Here is a 22141-nt window from a genome sequence, read left to right on the forward strand (position 1 = left end):
TCACAAACTGAACGGATGTGACTACAGGACCATGGTTTATCTGACACAGAACGGATGACGTCAGAGCATCTCGATGAAATCTCTGTGCTTATAGCTATATGAAGCACAATTGGAGATTTAAAAAAAACAACTGCGCAGTCTTGGGATGTATGACTTCTAGGCAGAATGAATGAAAACTGAATTGAACAGGCTTTTTCTGCTCATGTATTACTGTTGTATAGGAGTACTGCCCAAAGCTGTGCACTCAGCCATAATGTGCAAAAAGGTCACGTTAATAAAGATGGTTATTAACTGAGAGGCTCTTCCCTTTTTTTTTTTTTTAAACACATCACTACTAGATGGCAGTACTGTCTCTCCCCTTTTAATGTGTAGTGTGTGTGTGTTCATTCTAGTCACATTCACTGGATATGAGCAATCGCATGCTCAGATTGGCTACTCTACTACTAGGATATCAGCTCATATACTGTGAGTAGAGAAAAACAAAATGGCGGTGTGTTGCTGAACCAACCAAGGACGAAATAAAAACTCTACTCGAAAACAAAACCCTAAAAATGATCACGTATTTAAAAGAAACAGAAATGGCTAAAAGGAATATAATGTTTTGTTTGGTTTTTGTCTCCTCCCCCCGCCAAATATCTCCTGTTCCATACTCCAGCCCAGTCAGTAGCGGTAATGCGTCTTCAAGTTGGTTTGCCAACTGCCAAAAAAACATAAAAAAAAAAAGAAAAACCCCCAAAATACAAAAAAAAGGCAACAAAATATGGAATTTTTTTGGTATTTGATGGTAAGAATGTTCAGGTCCTTCCCCCAAGAATGATTATAATAGCATTTTTGTGGCTACTGCCTCATAGAGGCTGTAGCGACTATGTCATCGTGTTGTAAGAATGAGTGTAACAATAGAGCACTGCGCATACTCATACGCGCGTTCCTATTAAAATGGCAGGTGAGTGTATACAATTCGGTTCACCATTTGAAATAAATGGACTAGACTAAAGAAATCGCTTTCAGACATGTTTATGCTATCACCAAAGGAAAGTGCGTTCCTATTTTAAAATATACTCCAGGTTGTCCCCTTCCCTCGCCTTCTTCGGCCACTGGTCCCATGTGTGATGTAGATGTGACGCACTTCCGAGTTATTACAGGAAGTTGTCGAAAAGAGTATTGAGACCACTGAGCTCTAGCGCCGGGCCATTTCCGGGAAATAAGAGTTTGGGTCATGGTGACAGCGTGTGTATGTCAGCCTCGGTTCGGAGGTTTCAGTTTAGAAAACTGTAAGAGGTAAGAGTAGAATAATATAAAGTACAGACACTTGAGATTTTACTTCTGTGATTTTTTTTTTTTTTAATTGGTCATTTTTGGATTACGCTTCATTTTTGTGGCTACTGCCTCAGAGTAAATATATATATGCTTTATTTACTATATGGGCATGATATCAGAAAACAAGTTTCTTTATAAGCAGTAGCCACATGTACCCATAGTGTACCTATTTTTCACAAATTGCTAGTCATTTCGCCAGTTTGTTTACGTTCTAAGCGGAAATTATTTTGTCGGACGTTTTGTATAAAGTTTATATTTATCGAATTTGCAAAAAATAAAAATGCCCTGTTTCTTAAAATCCAGTGACTGTGGATAGAATAAGTTATTCCACTCAATCTTGTCATACATGACTTATAGCCGACTCGCTGCACCTCGTCAGCTATCAGCTCATGTACGACTCGATTTCGTGGAATAACTGTTGTGTATAGCCTATACTTAGTACGTTGTTGCAATAGCATCATAAAATGGGATGGATCATGATGACTTAAGTTTTTCAAATCCTGAAATGGATCATGGGTTCAATGATTTCAGGTAAAGACTTATTGTAGTAATTTGTACATCCAGCCATCTTTTCACACTCTCACTTTATTTTATTCATCTATTTATTCTTCCATTAATTCATTATAAAGTAGAGGCATGGTGCTAACAGCCAAGCTTATCATTTTCATAGACTTGTTACTTATAAAAGTACAGATGTGTAAGTGATGTTCTGACTTGTGCTACTCTACCCAGTACAAAAACCAAAAGAATGAATGCTAAAGTGAAGATAAAATCTACCTTTTTTTTTTTTCTTTTGTATTTTCTTAGGGGAGGAAATAAGAGCCTAAAATTATACAACTGTTTCCCCTGTACATGCACTGACTGGTGTTGCTGTATTAGTATTTCAAACTATCAACTCAGTCATTTTTGTCAACTTAGCCTTCACTTGTAAATCTCTTTTCTTACAAGTAAATATTACACGTAAAGCCACACCTGAGCACACTCCACTCGCAGGGATGCCTCGTCCTGTTGTAAATAAAGTGCTAAATATCAACATATTGCTGCTGGAGGAAAAGCCCTTCTTTGTTTGTTTTATTACATTTTACCTTGACGGATAAATGTTGCCAAAATATATACCGTATGTATAAATTTATTCCTTTCTATTTTAAAACTGTCTGTCATGTTGCATATCAGTTGTATTCCCAAGACAATCTAGTTGTTCAGACTGCAACGGTGCCTTTTAAACTTGAACATATTTACATGTGTAACTCAATAGGAAGGTACATTGTTGGAGCAAAATCCATACATCCATCAAATTCAACTCAGAACTTGTTGTTGTTGGCGGCAATAAGCTTTTTCAGTACTGAATAATAAATTGCTTGACACGTCACTTCCAGAAAAATGTTATCGGACAACTGAAAAAGGCACAGAACCACTTATCCTCTTGTCAAGAAGTCCAGATTCTGTGAATATAGAAATTAAACCTTTTACCAATTTCCTTTCTCTGAATACATTTTATGGTGCCAAAATACTGTTAAGTATCCAGTACTAACTCAGATTTTATATTTTCAATTCCCCATTTTCCACACACCCTGCAAATTTAGTTCTTATAAACTGCTGTAGAGAAGTGTTCCATCTCCAACAGAATACCTTTTGAAAGATTAGAGCTCCTGTACTTGGGCTACAGACAGTCTCTATGCTCAGAGCCACTCCACTTAGTCCTGCTGTGTGTCCCATTAACCTACAGCTCGATGGTGTCACTGCAGACACTCAGTGCATCTATCTGTCTGCAGACGTTGATGAATTCAGCTTGCACAGCCAGTTCATCAGCTTGTGTGCGAATGTGTTGCTGATCATATAAACGCTCTCTTGAAGAAATAGAGCCCAGAGCCCTGTATTGCTTCTGAGACTGGCGCCCAGTGCCAAAGCCAGCGTAAAAAGATGCGTGACCTCCATGACTTCTAGTTCCTCCACGTAAGGAGCTAAAGTTGGGGGCCTTCCATGCTGCACTGCTCCGTAGTACAGGTGGTGACGGTGCAGAAGGCAGATCCATATCCCCACATGATGCAGTGCGGTAGAGAGATGGTTCTGCAGGTATTCCTCTGCATGGCTGGCCATCTGGAGGCCCCCGTGTGCTGAGGGACAACCTGGAGGAGCTGAATAGGCTGCGATGGAACAGAGCCTCACTGTTTAGAGCCTCGTCAATGCTTCGCCGCAAGTCAATTGGAGATGGAGGCCTCAGATCTACTGTAGAATCACAGTTCAGGCTGATGAAGGAAGACTGGGAGGCCAAAAGTCCATTTTTAGGAAATTGTGCAGAGGCAAGCTGAGGGCTGTTGGGGTAGTTAAGGTCCAGGCCTTCTGGTTCTCCAAGAGGCAGCTCTGCTAAGGTATAAAGTGGCACACTCTCACTCTCATGCCGTGACATGCTTTCATGCAGTGTCTCTCCAGGCTTCTTGGTCCAGCCACTTGACAGGATTTGGGGTTTGGCGATCACCGTGTTCCTGGTGGACGACCCGTTGAACCATGAGTTCCAGCGTCTTAGTTTGGGGTTAGCTACTCCACAGTAGAGGAGAGGATGTGTGAGGATTAGAGCTAGAGTGAGACAAACACATGCCTCACATACTCTGCAGCTCAGCTGAAAGACCCACCAGGGCCAGGGCATGAGCCCCATTCTGCCTCCAGTCAGTCCCAGTGCATGCAGAATGGCATAGAGCCTGAGTCCTGCACATGCCAGGAGGAAAAGTGCTGAGAATAGTCCCATTCCAGCTGCCCGTTCCCATACTCCTGCCTCACTGAGAGGGCAATGACTGGCTTGGCATGCAAGGCGATCAGGGGAGTTCTCTCTCAGCCTGTAGATGTGCTTGGCCTCAATGCGAGCACAGCAGTAGAGCAGCAGGTATGAAGTGGAGAGGAGACACGAAAGAAGCAGGAAGGCTGCAGGGGGCAGCAGAGACATGACCGGAAAGGAAGGGAAGATCCATAATATTCCAACTGTACCCATAACTGTGGCCATGTGAAGCAGCATGAGCGCGGCCAGCAAGCAAATGCACCGCCGCAAAGCATTCTGGGAGAGTACCTGAGGAGAAAGCAGCACAAGCAGCATGCCAAAGGCTCCGGTTAAACATGGGTAGCCGGTCTCATGTAGGAGCCGTGCCCAGGCCACAGGGAGGCGCTCTCTCTGCCCATATGGGTCATAGATGAGCCAGAAAGCCCGACTTGAGCCAATAAGCAGCTGCAGGAGATGCAGAAGGGTGAAGTTGGCACAGCCTGATGGCTGACACAGAGGGAGGCACAATAAGCTTAGCGCAGACAACACAGCCACCAGAGAGAAAACACAACCCAGCCCGTATACCTGCAGCTCCCATGCCAGGCCCCATGTTGCCATTGCAGCATTCCAGTCTGAAAATAATGGCACCAAAAAAGGTGGGGTCATTATTGGAGAAGGAGGTGGGGTCATATTCCCAGGAGGGGGCATTGGGGAAGCAGGAGTCAGGGCACTGGGCAGGTTGTCAGGGAGACCAAGGCTCCAGAGAGGGCTTGAGGAGTTGCAGACCCCTGTGGTGTCGATATTGCAGTCAGGCTGGGAGGAGGATTCAATTAAGCCATCATTCCAGTCATCGAGTGAAGGCAAGCCTGAAAATACAGAAAGGTATATTTAGAAACTTTTACACTTCACATCGCTATGACCTCTTTGCATAATGGACTTCTGATAAATATTGTACTCAACCTGTATGTACAAAAATATACGATGCATTGCATGAAATATAAGGTGTAGCAAAATGAATATCCCCAGTTGTGAATCATATGCTGACCAGATCACAAGGGAAACCCTCCACTAAAGAAAAAGGTGATTTCATATCAAAGACTAAAAGATAAAGTAGAATGTCCCAAGGCACTCATCAACATCATGCTGAAAACAGTCCCTTGAGCTGAAAGACATAAAACATGCACTGTGGTAATTAGCTGGCCTATTTTACAGGGATGGGGAAGTAGGACTGTATTAAATAGGTCATGTAGTCTCTCACACAGTGCAGATTAGGAGTCGTTGACCTTGCTGCTGCTCCCATTCGTGTGACTATTTAAAAACTCAGGAAGTAGCACACTTTAAGCAGTTACATCACTTTTTTTTCTACAAATCTGAGATATTTCATCAATAAATACCAATTGACTATAAACCAGCTTCATCCTAATTTGATTGGTCATGCTTTGTAAAATGGGGGTTGTGAAAAACACAATTGAAGTATAATCAATATTATTCAATCCACATTCACTGGATATGAGCAATCGTACACTGTGATTGGCTACTCTACTACTAGGATATCAGCTCCTATGGAGCACTTGCATGTGACGTCACAGCCGATCCAGATTGTGACAGACGCCATCTTGTAGGTCAAACGCCATATTTCCGCCTTCTACTTCTGCCTTTTCTTCTGGAAAACCCTACTATATACAATTCTACTACAACGGCTGTTGCTACAAGCTCTCCCTACCTGTGCACGTTTTTTATGTTTATTGTGTGTATTTTTGCGTGTTGTTCATCTGTACCGGACTTCAATATCCACTACAACCGTATGGACTTACTGGACATTGGTTTCCAGCAGAAAATGACGGTTTGTAGTGATTTCCATCGCATGCACAACATTCCGGATGAGGAAAAAAAAAAAACATTCCGGACGAGATAGCGAGACCAGCAGGGTCTCCGTGGATTGTTATCAGAAGCAAAGCGAAGGAGGCGGCGCCGGGAGCGGAAGCAAAAGCGAGGCTGTAGAGTCGGCCTGTTGACTAAGCTCAGAAAACAGCTACTCAAATCTCCACTGCTAAGCCTCTATCTCTCCAACGCCAGATCCATGGTAAACAAAACGGACGATTTGGAATTACAGCTGGAATTACCTTATTTTATTCTATAATCGGCTGGTCAGTGCAATACTAGTAATACTTAAGTGACTTACCCATCCAGTGAGGATTGTTATTTTCTTGTTTACAAGATGCCACATCTGAGTCGCTGACAAATCCTGAATTTCTGTAAAGATAACTGTCCAGAGATTTATAAGCACGCAGTGCTTCACCACTGAACAGCGAGGGAAAGTTAATGAGGTAATTATACACGTCTGGGTATTCCACTGGCAGTTCAAAATCCGGTCGTGAAAACTCCGTCCGGTAAGCCATAAGGGTCACTAATCTGTAGATCGTCTATTTTAGACATATATCTAGTTATCTGTTCATTAGAACAATGAGCCGTGTAGTCCGTCGGTTGAAATTGATCCATTCTGTACACGAGTGCAGCAGTATTCAGCTGTGTTTTATTTACCGACAAGATGGCGTCTGTGTACTTTCCGGTCACGTGACTGCAAGATCTCTATACCGTGAGTAGAGAAAAGCAAAATGGCGGAGTGTGTTGCTGAACCAACCGAGGACGAAATAAAAACTCAAACAAAATCCTAAAAAAAAAGTGCAACAAAATATGTATTTGATGGTAAGAACGTTTTTTTTTTTCCAAGAATTAACACATTTTTCACACATTGCTACTGTCAGTTTGCCGGTTTGTTTACATTCTAAGTGGAAATTATTTTGTCAGACGTTTTGTATGAAGTTTTTTTATTTATCGAATTTGCAAAAAATAAAAATGCTCGGTTTCTCAAAATCCAGTGAATGTGGATAGAATAAAACCGTTATTTCATTCAATCTTGTCATACATGGCTTATAGCCAATTCCTACGCACTTCGTCAGCTATCAGCTCATGTACAACTCAATTTCTTGAAATAACTTCAAGGTCCCATGGCATGGTGGTTTGTTGATGCTTTAAACGGGCTCGTGGAGGTTTCCGGATGTTATATCCGCAGCCTTTCTCGAAATGAACCCTCGGCACGTAAATATAGCCTCCTAGGAGGAAGCCCCATTTCAGCGCTTTTCCCAGTGCGTCGTTTTGCTAATGAGAAGCATGGAGGCGGGGAGGGGTAGAGGGTGGGGGCAGGCCATGGGGGGAGGGGCTTGACCAAGCTGCACACACACATACTCGCTGCTATCAGCGCCTGTAGCCACGCTGCTAAGACAAAACCCCGTTCTCCCTCGGACTCCTTTCGTAAACTCAACGTGACACAGAGAGTGAGAGTGTTCGGAGTGGTAGTTTACGAACGTATAATACCCTAGGCTTGAACACGCACTCCATAACCAAAGAGGATAGAAGCAGCAACTACAGCAACATAGCACTTATCCAACGGAAGACATGCATTGCGGAGCAATAGTCAAACATAAGCTCATAAGTTACAGTCAATTTCCAGACTAAACTCAGTTTAACAGAGCATGCTGCATGCTCTTTAGTTTTGTAGCGCAGATTACCTGGCTAACTGCAGGAAGCGGTTAGCTGCACAGCTAATGTAGCCATTGGTAGGCTAACGCACCGATTTTAAAACACGGCAAAACGACTTAACAGTTATACACTTGTTCGGTGTTTGTGGCTGATGCGGCAGGGATGCTTGGTACGGACTCAGGCTTCAGTGACAGTTGATGTGCAAAACCTGCCCTGTACTGTCCCAAGTTGTGGAAACATTCCTCAGGAAAATGCTTCCGACAAACATACACCGTCTTAGGTAGACTCGACGGTGTATTATTGAAGTAAATAAAATTAAGCCACTGCATCTTCAGGGGCTCTCCCGTCGGCAGTAAAAACAGACTCTTTTCTGTGTTGTCACATCCATGTACAGCACAATTTCCATGTTTCGCTCGCTTAGGTGGTGCCATGTTGTTGTGTCCTCTATGGTCTCCTCACTACAACTGGGTGGGCAATCCATACAGTGGGTGGGAATCCAGAGGGGGGGGGGCGTGGGGATCATCTCCCTTGCTGACGTAGTAAAGGGAAGAGCTTATCAACGCGCCGTTTTGACGCACCATTCTCAAATGTTGGGCATAGTTTGGTTTACACATTATGAAATTTCTAGCCACTGGGGTGACTTAAGAAGGTCAGAGGAACTCATTTTAACGTTAAAAAACCTCAAAGTGAAAATTTCATGCCATGGGACCTTAAATGTATATATTGATTATTGCTTATTGATCAATGACTATGCTCTGCATCAAACACATTACTGGATGCCTAGAGGCTAAAAGTATGAATCAGCATTGTTCTTTAAGCTAAGGATGGACTCTGTGGTGCCTTTCTCCTTTAGCTGTGTACTCCGTACCGGCCCTTCAGGCTTCAGTGTAATCGATCAGAGCGAGTACGACGAATTACCTGGAATGAGAGTGCGTGCTGTCAGTCGTGGAGTTGATCTGGATGTCTCGTCTTTTAAGGAACCCAGACTGTCATTTTTCTTATAGGAACCTTCTTCATGCCCTTTGTCCAAGCCAGGACGTGTCCAACTGGGCATGGAGTCTAATTTCAAGCTGCCTGTGTAAAGACAGCACTAGATTAGAGATCTCCACTTAATCAGCTGGGCACATCAGATTGTTTTTGTTTGTTTTTCTGACTCGTTTTAAGCACAGTCCAATACTAATACTACAAACATAATTAAATAAATCATGTCATTATTAAATCAGGACAATAAACCAATCAAAAAAAGAACAGCTTTTAGTCTTCAGCTATTAATCTTAAATATTTACTTGTGAAACAGAAATTAAAATGAGTGGAGAGAGAAAGAAGCGTGTCTTCGTGAAGTATGGGCTACCCCCCCCCCCCCCCCCCCCCCCCCCCCCCCGCCCCAAACCACTCACTGAGACGGATGTTCCTTGTGTGCCTCTGGAATACTGATTGTACACTGCGGCATGTGAGACTATAACATAACGTGCTATGCTACTACAGTGGACTGACAACATAGTGAAGATACTAGAGGCAGTGTGTCTTTTATTAATAGATGGTTTGTAATAAGATATTTGCCATATTTTGGTACATTTCAGTACATTTGGTTGGTGGTAAAAATCAAAAAGCAGCTATCTAATGACAGTAGTAGTTTACCAGTTCAGGATCTGGACTACTGATTGGAAAGTTCAAAATGCAGTACCACTTTGCTACCATTGTATGCTTGCATTATATCCTCTCTGAATTCTAAGTCACTTTGGATAAAAGCATCTGCTAAATGAGTAAAGTATACATGTTTACCTCTAGGGGAATTGGTACCAGGCCTTCTGGTGAACTCCTCTACCATTCTTCTGTCATCCTGTAGAGTTGTCAGTAGGTCCATTTGCTTCTGTTTCAGACCAGTGTCATTTGAACTTTGAGCAGTAGCTTTGGATTCCTTCAATACCCAGGCAGCACTAATCCTCATTTCATGTCTCCTTTGGTCAGGAGATACTGTATATGCTGAAGTTTTGAATACCTTGCTCTGGACCTGGGAAGCTGGATGGAGAGATGACCCTGGTGTTGCTAATAAGGTGGTTAGTGATGAATGGCCAGTGTCACCATGAGTAACTGACCAAGAGTTTTGTGTTTTTGGTGGAGTCGCGGCTCTTGATGATGTCTGGCTACTCCACAGTACGTTCCCAGTAGGGTGGTTGTCTTTGTGCTTTTGAACAGGGCTTGCCTGTGCCCATGCTTGGTCTCCTCCATATCCAGTCAGGAATGCAGCCTGTAGGTTGCTGAACAAAGTAAGACCAAGGATGACTATGGATCTTGTACTGGGAGGGATCATGCTTGCAACCCTCTTGAAGAAATCACAGCTTGCATTGTATCCTGTTGTACTCCATTGTCAGGTCTCCAAGACTCCTCTGGCACTAAACATGAAAGGAATAAAGAGGGGAAAAATGCACAATGTTTAAAAAAAACACCCAAGTGTTTCCAGTCAAAATCTCCATCTACTGTATCTGTAGTGATTGGCCAATTTACTACAAGCAAGACTATCGACTACTCCCTGTACTGAGAAATAACAGAACTTGTTGAGCCAGAAATCAACTTATAATGGTTGTCTAAGGGGGTTTAAAAATGTTTGTCAATGATTTATTTGTAAATCAAGACCTAAATTTCCATAATTTGTCCTGGAACTATATTTTAAAGACAAATCATTTAAATATAATATCAAAAATTAATAAAGTAATCACTACACCTGCATTTCTCTGGTGCACAAGTTCCAAACCCTCATCTTGGAGTACCACCAGTCCTGCATATTTTAGTGTTTTGCCTTGCGCTAACACACTGCAACTCTGGAAGAGCTGTTAATTAGCTGATGAGTTGAATTTGAAGGGAAAATACTGAAACATGCAGGACAGGGGCACTAGACCAAGGCTGGGTTGTGTTTAAAAAACATGGTTAAGACTACATCAGAAAATAACACCTTTTCACTGGGGATTTTAGTTTTTAGATCTGTCATCCTAAGACCTTATTTGTTGAGTGTAAAAGTTATAGTATTGAACTGTCATGCATTTTAGAGATTTACTAATAGAATTTAACAACTGCACTTGGTCTAATATCCACCCATCCTTCCATCCATTATTTATACCACTTAGCCATCAGGGTCATAGAGGAGTCTGGAGCCAATCCCCAGCAATTCTTCTCATATGTCAGCTATAGTTGACTGTTTACTGCAGACTTGTTAGCTAACTCAGGAGAGCTACCCAGGATGTATGTTGAAGACATAGAGCGGTACCCATCCAACCATTCACACCCACGGGCAGTTTAGAGTCACCTTTTAACCTAACTACATGTCTTTGGACAGCGGAGGAAAACCAGAGTACCCAGAGGAAATGCATGCAAACATAGAGAGAACATGCAAACTCCATACAGAAAGGCCCATGTTATCCATGAGGTTTAAACCCAGAACCTTCTCACTGTGAGGCAACAGTGCTAACCACTGCACCACCATAGCCCCAGCTGACTTCAGGCTAGATATGGGGTACACCCTGGACCCTTAGCATAACATGATAATTATGTTTTAAATATTGAGTCAACAGGTTTCCTTTTCTCAAAACAGAGAAACTTCCATCCATTATCTGTAACCACTTATCCTGTGCAGGGTCATGGGCAAGCTGGAGCCTATCCCAGCTGACTATGGGCAAGAGGCAGGGTACACCCTGGACAAGTCACCAGGTTGTTACAGGGCTGACAGAGACAAACAACCATTCACAGTCAATTTAGAGCCACCAGTTAGCCTAACTTGCGTGTCTTTGGGGGAAACCAGAGGAAACCCACACAGACATGGGGAGAACATGCAAACTCCACACAGAAAGGCCCCTGTCATCCATCAGGTTCAAACCCAGAACCTTCTTGCTGTGAGGTGACCGTGCTACCCATTGCACCACCGTGCTTCCCCACATCCCTAGCTGACTTCGGGCGAGATGTGGGGTATGCCCTGGGGCCCTTAGAATACCATTATAATCATATTTTGAATATTGAGTCAACAGGTTTCCTTTTCTTTTCTCAAAACAGAGAAACTTGTCAATTATTAGTTATATACTACAATGTGGAATATTGAGATGAGGTTGAAAAATACCTTTAATTTATTCTCGATATAGCTGTCTGCTCTGGTCAGTTTTTATTCCTCCTTTGCTCTTTAGCAGCTTGCCTCAGTTTTCATTCCTGTTTTGTTGGAATGGAATTGTCCTCAAAAGATCTAAATCAGTGCTGAAGTTCCAACCCCAAGTCCTATCAATCCTCATCAATCTTTTCCTATAAGCAGTGATTAATCATGGTGAATTGGGCTGTCCACTCCATCTCAGTCAGGACTATTGATCAATCCTGAAAAACAGATTTGCATCAAGCAAAGCTACAGTATCTGCTTCTTATGAAAATAAAATGTCGATTATTAAAAAATGAAATGCCAGCCCTCTGATCGAGTGAAAATCAAACGTGTCCGCATTAAGCCATCTGCAGTAGAAACCTCAAACCTCGGTTTCTCCTCGTCTCCTTCAAGTCCTCTTGCCCCATTTTCTGGTCATCATCTCTTCTCTGACTGCAGCCTCATTCTCTGGATGATGTATGGTTATGTTAATATGGTCCACGTGACCAAGTACTGGACTTTATTTCTTGGCAGCTGTATTCAGTGATGTACATTCTCAAACCCAGCAGCAATTAAAGACACCATGCACGTAAGATTTGTTCAAGCTAAAGGAAAGGGGCTCACCCCGGGAAGGATGGAGACGAAAATAGGAGTAATCCCTTAGCCGCTGCTGAAAAGCTGTCTCCGTCTCTGTTGGTTCCTGCGCATGTGTGAGAGTTTTAGTGCACTCGGTCCTGCTCTGCTCCCCACACACACCCCTTCTCTGCCTCAGCTCATCTCTCAGAAACACACACCACCTGACACACCCCCTATCTTACTGCACTTCCCCCAATGCTCTTGCACTATGTGTGCCTCGCCTCCAATTGTGTTCGTCCGATCTCCTCTGTCCATCTCTCTTTGCCAAGAGTGGATTAGCTCTGCTAGGTGTTTGACTTCACTGAACAAACTGCAAAATACAAAGGCAAGACCTCTCTCCACACAAGCGATGACGTTCACAAGGGAATATATTTTCTTGCCCCAAATGCATGCGTATGAAACCTTTCTTTAGGCTATGTTCATATTTCTGTTTCTCAGTTTAATAATGAGCAACACTGTAAGCAAATCATTAGCAGTGAGATTGATGATACATTGGGTTAAAAAAAGATTTTGTAGGTCACACTGTTGCTTCACGACTGCAAGTTGACCTAGTGGTTAGTGTGTCCGCCTCTCAATCGGGAGATTGCAAATTCTACTCGCGGTTGGGTCATACCAAAGACCATCATAAAGATGGTACCTGCTACCATCTGGCAAGGCACGCTGCAATACAGATGGAAGTGGGGAAGTCAAACTCTCACGGTTATCAGAGGACTAGTCCCCCACCATAACCCTAGCTGTATACGCGAGAGGCCAAGGGCTATTGAAACAGAGATCGGTGCTGCACCCATACACCTTAAAGAGTTTGTTAGTACTGGGACAGGAGACTGCCTGGGAAGACCAGATTCCGGCATGAGAGGGACTTTGACTGTTGCCTCACAGCTCCAAGGTCCCTGGTTTGAACCTACAGTGGTGCTTGAAAGTTTGTGAACCCTTTAGAATTTTCTATATTTCTGCATAAATATGACCTAAAACATCATCAGATTTTCACACAAGTCCTAAAAGTAGATAAAGAGAACCCAGTTAAACAAATGAGACAAAAATATTATACTTGGTCATTTATTTATTAAGGAAAATGATCCAATATTACATATCTGTGAGTGGCAAAAGTATGTGAACCTTTGCTTTCAGTATCTGGTGTGACTCCCTTGTGCAGCAATAACTGCAACTAAACGTTTCCGGTAACTGTTGATCAGTCCTGCACACCGGCTTGGAGGAATTTTAGCCCATTCCTCCATACAGAACAGCTTCAACTCTGGGATGTCGGTGGGTTTCCTCACATGAACTGCTCGCTTCAGGTCATTCCACAATATTTCGATTGGATTAAGGTCAGGACTTCGACTTGGCCATTCCAAAACATTAACTTTATTCTTCTTTAACCATTCTTTGGTAGAACAACTTGTGTGCTTAGGGTCGTTGTCTTGCTGCATGACCCACCTTCTCTTGAGATTCAGTTCATGGACAGATGTCCTGACATTTTCCTTTAGAATTCAATGGTATAATTCGGAATTCATTGTTCCATCAATGATGGCAAGCCATCCTGGCCCAGATGCAGCAAAACAGGCCCAAACCATGATACTACCACCACCATGTTTCACAGATGGGATAGGGTTTTTATGCTGGAATGCAGTGTTTTCCTTTCTCCAAACATAACACTTCTCATTTAAACCAAAAAGTTCTATTTTGGTCTCATCCGTCCACAAGACATTTTTCCAATAGCCTTCTGGCTTGTCCACGTGATCTTTAGCAAATTGCAGATGAGCAGCAATGTTCTTTTGAGGAGCAGTGTCTTTCTCCTTGCAACCCTGCCATGCAAACCATTGTTGTTCAGTGTTCTCCTGATGGTGGACTCATGAACATTAACATTAGCCAATGTGAGAGAGGCCTTCAGTTGCTTAGAAGTTACCCTGGGGTCCTTTGTGACCTTGCCGACTATTACACGCCTTGCTCTTGGAGTGATCTTTGTTGGTCGACCACTCCTGGGGAGGATAACAATGGTCTTGAACTTCCTCCATTTGTACACAATCTGCCTGACTGTGGATTGGTGGAGTCCAAACTCTTTAGAGATGGTTTTGTAACCTTTTCCAGCCTGATGAGCATCAACAACGCTTTTTCTGAGGTCCTCAGAAATCTCCTTTGTTCGTGCCATGATACACTTCCACAAACATGTGTTGTGAAGATCAGACTTTGATAGATCCCTGTTCTTTAAATAAAACAGGGTGCCCACTCATGCCTGATTGTCATCCCATTGATTGAAAACACCTGACTCGAATTTCACCTTCAAATGAACTGCTAATCCTAGAGGTTCACATACTTTTGCCGCTCACAGATATGTAATATTGGATCATTTTCCTCAATAAATAAATGACCATGTATAATATTTTTGTCTCATTTGTTTAACTGGGTTCTCTTTATCTACTTTTAGGACTTGTGTGAAAATCTGATGATGTTTTAGGTCATATTTATGCAGAAATATAGAAAATTTGAAAGGGTTCACAAACTTTCAAGCACCACTGTAAGTTTGGGTTCCTGTCTGTGCAAAGTTTTCCATGTTCTCTCCATGTCCATATGGGTTTCCTCCAGGTTTTCTGGTTTCCCATCTCTGTGGTTAATAGAAGAGAGCAACTGGACTTGCTTGAAAAGTCTTGAAGATGTTTTGCCTCTCATCCGAAAGGCGTCCTCAGTTCTGTCTGTCTAATAGGGAGTATCAAGTATTTATCCTCTCATGGATCATCATAGAATCCGAATCAGAATGCTGATGGCTGCATTGTAGGTGGCTGATAGATGTCTTAGACACCCACCTCTGTTCAGTGATTGTCATTCCAGGTTGACAAAAATGAACGAGCCTCTCTGGCTAAGATGTCTGCCAGTTTTCTGGAAGTCCTCTCATACTCCCGTACCAGTTGAAGGGATCTCATCCCAAAGTGCGTAGAAACATGTCTGTGAAGATACTCAGTCATCCAAGTACATAGTAATCTGTGTATCTTCACAGATACATTTCCCATCTCCCAAAAACAAGCCATTTGGTGGATTGGTGAAGTTAAATTGCCCCCAAGTGTGTGAAATATTGAATGTGTGTACATGAAACTGTGCGAAGGACTATAATTCCTGCCTCTTGCTCAGTGGTCCTGGGGGAAAAAAGTGGTTACTGAGTAACTATCAGTGTTTTAGCTTTGCCCCATGACCAACAACACTTGCACTTTTATCAGTCGCTGTCATTTGTTAAGCATCAGCTTGGCAGAGAGATGATCTCTGCACATTAAGCTCGGATGTCAGAGCTTCCTCCAGGCTAAAAGCATGCTGGAGTAGATGAGGAGCTTAAAGATGTTGCACATTTATTTGAATTCAGATTGAGGAAAGAGCAGGAAAAAAATGAAACCATCTTCGCCTCATTAAACACAGCTTACACAGTATAGTACTTACACTTTTAAACAAAATGGTTCCCCAAGGGTTTTGGGGAAGATTCTAGTTTTCTAGTCTTTTTGTCCAGAGGGACAAAGAAAAGAACGTTGAAGCTTGATATCATCATCTGACTTGGATCTACAGACCACCATGAGTGGATACTGTCATGGATTCCCCTTTGCATTGTGGTTCCCATAGCAACTAAAGTGGCATGCACTCGTGTTTGGTGGAGGCATTATGGTTTCAGGTTGTGTCTCTATCCATCTTGTTTAGTGCAATCTCTCATGAAGTAGTGGATGAATGTTTGTTTGGATAGAATTATCATAACCAGCAGATGAACTGATTAGATTTTTGGAATTGATCCAAACCAGGTCAAGGTCAGAAATACATTCCATTACATTCCAGGCATTTAGCAGATGCTCTTATCCAGAGTAACATACAACAAACCCAGAGCAACCTGGGGAGCAGTTGGGGGTTAGGTGCCTTGCTCAAGGGCACTTCAGCTGTTCCTGTTTGTCCAGGGAATCAAACCAGCAACCTTTTGGTCCCAAAGCTGCTTCTCTCACCATTAGCCCATGCTTTTTTTTTTTTAGCTCCCCATGTTTTTCTTTAATAGCTTCAGTCCTGTTTTGAAGGTATTTCAGGCATACAAATGAATATTTTTGGTTCCGTCTCCATCCTGTGTCCTGTCATTGATTTGTTCTCCAAATGTGTGTACCTGTTGTGTGTTTAGTCCAGGCTGGATTTTTTGGGTGTCCCCCCCCAAAGTCTTATGTTTTTGTAAAATTTAAGTTCTTATTTTCCAAGCCCTGTTTTAGTGTATTTGACCCTTTTTTTTTGTATGTGTATTATCTTTATGTAATGCAGCCTACTTGTATATTGACCCCTAGGACAGTAATGAAGTACATCTACTTGAGTACTTAAGTACACTTTTTGAGTATCTGTACTTTACTTGAGTATATATTTTTTGGAAACTTATGACTTTAACTTCACTACATTTGAAAGGCAAATATCCTACTTTTTACTCCACTCTACTACTATCAAGGTCCTCGTTACTATGAAGCAGCTTTGAAAGTGGATGTTTTTTTTCTTTTCTTTTCTAAAACGTGATTTGTTTTTTTCGCAGGTGACACTGAGACAGCCTATCAGCATGGCCGCCGCCAGGGGGGGAAAGGTTAGAACAATTCTAGGGGCCCAGCACTGCCATGGGGCCCTTTAAGGGGATGATAATATGCTTTTAATGATTTTAATAAGACTTTTGAAATAACAACAATGCAATATTCCATCTGGTAAAATGAGCTAATTGAACAAGGTTGTCTATTTCTTGAGTTCTTCAACATAGTCATTTAACCCTCCCCCTTTTGCGAAATGGTATGGTCCAGTTCTGGTAGAAGCGCGATGCGTTAAATCTGTGTGCTGATCAGTGCAACGCTACTTGCTGCTGTGTCGCGGTGCAGCAGCCAGCCAGCAGTGGAGTGCGTACAGTCTATGATCGCTAAATATGAAGAGTGGCTGTCAAAAACGTAAAGAAAGGCAGCTGAAAGCTGAGAGGGACCGGAGAGGCAGGCAACTGGTCACTCAGTTTTTCCCAAAGAAAGGTAGCTATCGCTCACATGTGTGTTCAAAATATTAGCGAATGGTAAATGAACAGTATGAACGTGGTTGGATTAGCCTATCAAGAGAACACTTTTACAGTTTGTACAGTGACTTTTTCCATTTTAATAACTGAACTGACGTGTGATAAACAAGATGAAATATTACGTTATGCTGGTGCTAATAACTAGTGCTAATAACCAGTTTCATAACTAATGGGGTGCCCTAAATATGCACAGATTCAGCCTCAGGGGGACCTCCGCCCTACCAAACCACTGAACCCCCCTTTGGAGAAGGAGGTAAGCAGCAATACAACCCATAAATGCTTTAGGATTGAAGTTTTTAATGAGCGAGCGCCATATACAGTTTGCTAGATTAAAGTGTTGCTAATGTAACAGGCGTTGTGTTGTTCACCAGTCTTTTTATTCTGAAGAAATGAGACACAAATACACTGCTGAGGACGGGCTGCAAACGTCCAGTGGCATTGGCGCTTTATTTCCAAAACGAACTGAAAGAGGCCAGCGCCTCGTTCCCATAACTACCTGCGCTCTTAAAGGGCCAGCGCAGAATTTCCCCACCACTACACACAATGGCAAGTGGAAAAAAATAAACCTGTTACACTAATAACGGACACCAGTCAAGTGTTTGATATGGTTACGTGTGTGGAATGTTCACACGTTCTAAACCATTGGTTTCAACCATTGGCTAATACATAAAATGTAATAAAGTCACAAACTCAAGGTCCATGGGCTATCAAAAGTCAAATAATGACAATAGTGCAATTGTGACGAGGGTGGGCAAAGTTGGGGGGCCCAAAATTCTAATCTTTCATGGAGCCCAAAATTTCTGGCGGCGCCCCTGCCTATCAGTAATCACTAGGGTCACGTCATGTCCATAGACTGTATAAAATCAAGCTCCGTTATTTCTCAACAGCATTATTTGAACATAATCAGTTGATAGCAGAACGGAAGGAGGTGGTTCTTCTGGAGAATGCATGCACCCATGGCTTTACCTAGAACCCATGTTTCAGTTTTCTGAAAGGACTAAAGATTCGTTTTGTTTTAAATGTTTGCTTTGTTTGCCGAAAACAAACCACATCACAGCCTACAAAACTCACGGTCCAACCTGCAGAAGCATATTGAGGGATGTGAAAGTTTTATTCCAAGAGAAAGCTTGCAACAAAGTTGTCTGTGCTTTTAGAGCTAGCAATAACGTTGCAATAGCTATGCAGTCTGGTTAGTCATTGACTTTCTATGGATTTGCCCGCCAAGTTGCCGTAGCCTTGTCCACAGCTAACGTTAACACATAGCTAGTTAACTTGGAGACTGTTAGTTAGCATGTAAAAACGGAGTTACGCTAACATGAATAACGTTAACTTATCTGAAGTCCTTTCAGAAATATGTTTTGGCATAATCTTGCCAAATAAACAATGTAAAATCTTTCTTTTCGAGGAGCGTTAGCTACCCAATATGATTTCGAGTTTGAAAAGAGTTTGCTAGCATGTCAGGTGGAGCTTCACTGACTAGCTAGCTTAACGTTAAACCACCATGCGTTCATTTTGTGAATTCACATTTCTGTCTTTGGTAACGGCATTAGGTTTTGTAAGCGTTTTGGCAATAATACAACAATGTGTTGACAGAAAATGCACATTTAATACTTAAGTATTTTTAAAAGCAAGTACTTCAGTACTTTAACTTAAGTAAAAATTTGACTGTACGACTTTCACTTATATCGGAGTAACATCTGGCCAGTGGAATCTGTACTTTTGACTTAAGTAATGAAGTTGGGTACTTTGTCCACCTCTGACCCCTACCATGGACTTTGATGATGTTTCTTCATCACACATCCAACCTCTGTGCTTACATTCTGTGTCATTTGTATATCCATTACAGATGCACTCTTTTTTTTATTTTCACATTTTCCATTAGGATGGGGAATCCCACAAACCAAAATGAACCTATGACACAGGCGCGCGCGCACAAAAAAATTCATGCTTCTTTGGTTTCATTTCTCTGGGGATCCTTTAAAGATTCTGCTTCGAACACTATAGCAGGTTTTGGAAATGGTTCCAAGTACAGTAGAACCCTTTCATGAAGCTAGAACACATAACCACTGAAAGAATCCTTAGTGCCCACAAGGGGTTATAAATGGTCATGCCATATCTAGGATGTGATGGATTTGGATAAAATCAGTCAGTGTGTGTGGTCAGACAGAGCAGTCAGGATCCAGATCAATTAAAACTGAGCCTGAGAGAATACAAACTAGGACACACAGAGGCCTACTTTTGAAAGAAATATATTATATAACACGAGTATCACAATTAGACTTACAAATATTACGATTTTGTGTACTCCTATGAATATACTGTAATTGGTGTATAAATTTATGCATACCTATATTAAGCTGTCGGTTTATTAGTTGTACCGATTTAGTAGATAATAAATTCAGTCTAAATTCAGCGTGTTCATGATGTTTACAGCAAAACTGAGCAAACAAAACCATGCAGGATTGTATATCATAAATGTTATGCCTTTGCACAGGTTCTTGTTATGCATAACTGTGGTTTGTGGCCTCTGTGTCTGATTTTCCACTGTTTAAAAGCACAGGAAGAGAGCAAATGAGGCAGAAATAAAGAGGGCACGGGGATCGGGCAATAATGAGCTGGTTAAACATATGACATCACTGTGATCTGCCGCCTGACTCCCGGTCAGGCCAATAGCTCCCGTTCTGCTAATCATCTGCATGAGTGACCTTAAGCAGATGATTAGCAGACCTGCTGAAGTGGGATTGTCCAAACAGACGCATGACTGATAACATACATATGCTCTGCAGTGGATTTACTTATCTAGGTCAGCATGTGCTTCACTATGGAGACAAAATATAGCTGCACGTTTGTCTGAAAAGAGAAATTTGAGCATCTGCTCGAAGACAAACTGACAGTTCAAACCTGCTCTGAGTGAAGGTGTACAAATTGACCTACTTTCTTCGAAAAAAAAAAAAAGATTGGGGTGCTTTTAGTACTTGTATGGTGTTTTTTAATTAAAGGAAAATACTACAATAAATTATTTGAACCTGACACTCATTGGTCTTGGCTCATTTGCTCTGACAAACTCATTTTAATTGAGGTGCACCCTGTGCACCTCGTGACACATATTATTTAGACATGAGTGTTTTACTGGGAAATACGCCACTCATATTTTTCATACGTGCTACATCTGGGACATGGAGAACCAAAACTGTGACACATTTCTCTATATACATTCTCTGTATAAATTTGGGTACTTTTTGTTTGTGAATGTGTCCTATATAATAAGATCACACGTTGGCTTGAAGAAGTGAGGTTTATCTTCTCATGTTAAAAAATTCAAATTTTTCATACAAAATACATCACGGCTCTGAGTGACAAATTTAAATAATACTGGCTGGCACTGAGTGGTAGATCAGATATATTCCATTTAGTGAGCATGATATTGAACGAGTTGAAGAATGAGTTCAATATCATGTTAGCTGAATGGAATATATCTGAAATACCATGGAAAAAAGCCAGCCAATGTATACATAGTGTGTATGTATAATAATAATAATAATAATAATAATAATAATTTATTGTTATAATACATACACACACTCTTCATATTAGCATACTCGAAAGCCAATGCTAACTTACCCGTGACTCGGTGATGTTAGTGTGGCAGTCCAGTCTAGTTACCTTCCAGCCGGTGTAGTGTTCGCAAAAGCCAATGCTACTGCAGTCAAGCCGAATATTATTATTATTATTTTCACTGTGTAATTTACTTAGTTACTTTTAAAATCAACATTGACACCTATTTTTCCACCAAAGCAGTTCCAGGGCTGGTTCGGGGCCAGTGCTTAGTTTGGAACCGGGTTTTCTGTTTCCACTGACAAAGAACTGGCTCTGGGCCAGAAAAACCAGTTCCAGGCTAGCACCAGCTCTTTGCTGGGCCAGAGGAAAGAACCGCTTACGTCAGTGGGGGGCGGAGTTGTTAAGACCAACAACAATAACAAGACCGCGAAAGGTCGCCATTTTTAAACGACGAGAAGCAGCAGCTGTACAAACGCAAAGTCATCCATTATTATTATTGTTGTTGCTGCTGCTGCTTCTTCCGTGTTGTTTTTGCTTCGATATTCGCGCCAAGGTTTATGCAAACATAGCGACATAACTGACGTATACAGCGACGTAATGACGTGGCTTCCTTTAGCACCGCGAGCTATGGAAAAGCAAACTGGTCCTCAGCTGGCTCGCAAGTTGAACGAGTTATGAACCAGCACTGGCTCCGAACCAGCCCTGGAACTGATTTGGTGGAAAAGGGGTAACAGTGGAGCGACCTGGTAGCCAAAATTCTCTCAAAACCTTCCGTTTTTAACAAAGCAAACCTGGTGGCCATGTTTGTTTACATATCGTCACAGTCTCTCACTAGCGCAGAAGTTTTACGTCTGCAGCATGTGATGTCATGTCTTGACAGCTATGCAATAGCCATCCATCCATTATCTGTAGCCGCTTATCCTGTTCTACAGGGTCGCAGGCAAGCTGGAGCCTATCCCAGCTGACTACGGGCGAAAGGCGGGGCACATCCTGGACAAGTCGCCAGGTTCCATGCAATATCATAAACCATATTCAACGCTCATTCTCCATTGGGTAGAGTGATGTAATACATGTAGGATAAGCGATATGCTAACAATATTGCATGCTATCAAACCAAATGAATGAAACCCGCTAGAAGGGAATAGAACACGTTTTTATTCCATCAAAAAAGTGTCCTGTGTGTATAATAATT

At 42.1% G+C, this 22141-nt stretch overlaps 1 protein-coding gene across 1 annotated transcript; it reads right to left on the reverse strand.

Annotated features, from left to right (window-relative positions):
• Positions 1 to 3037: 3037 nt before the first annotated feature.
• prrt4a (proline rich transmembrane protein 4a) lies at positions 3038 to 9917 on the reverse strand. Its single transcript, XM_060922900.1, has 3 exons — positions 9389 to 9917; positions 8525 to 8680; positions 3038 to 4932 (listed from the first exon to the last, which is right to left on the reverse strand). The coding sequence occupies exons 1-3, from the start codon at positions 9915 to 9917 to the stop codon at positions 3038 to 3040; spliced, it is 2580 nt and encodes an 859-aa protein (XP_060778883.1).
• Between the last annotated feature and the right edge of the window lie 12224 nt (positions 9918 to 22141).

This window comes from Neoarius graeffei, chromosome 6, assembly GCF_027579695.1.
Source record: "Neoarius graeffei isolate fNeoGra1 chromosome 6, fNeoGra1.pri, whole genome shotgun sequence".
Taxonomy (NCBI): Eukaryota; Metazoa; Chordata; class Actinopteri; order Siluriformes; family Ariidae; genus Neoarius; species Neoarius graeffei.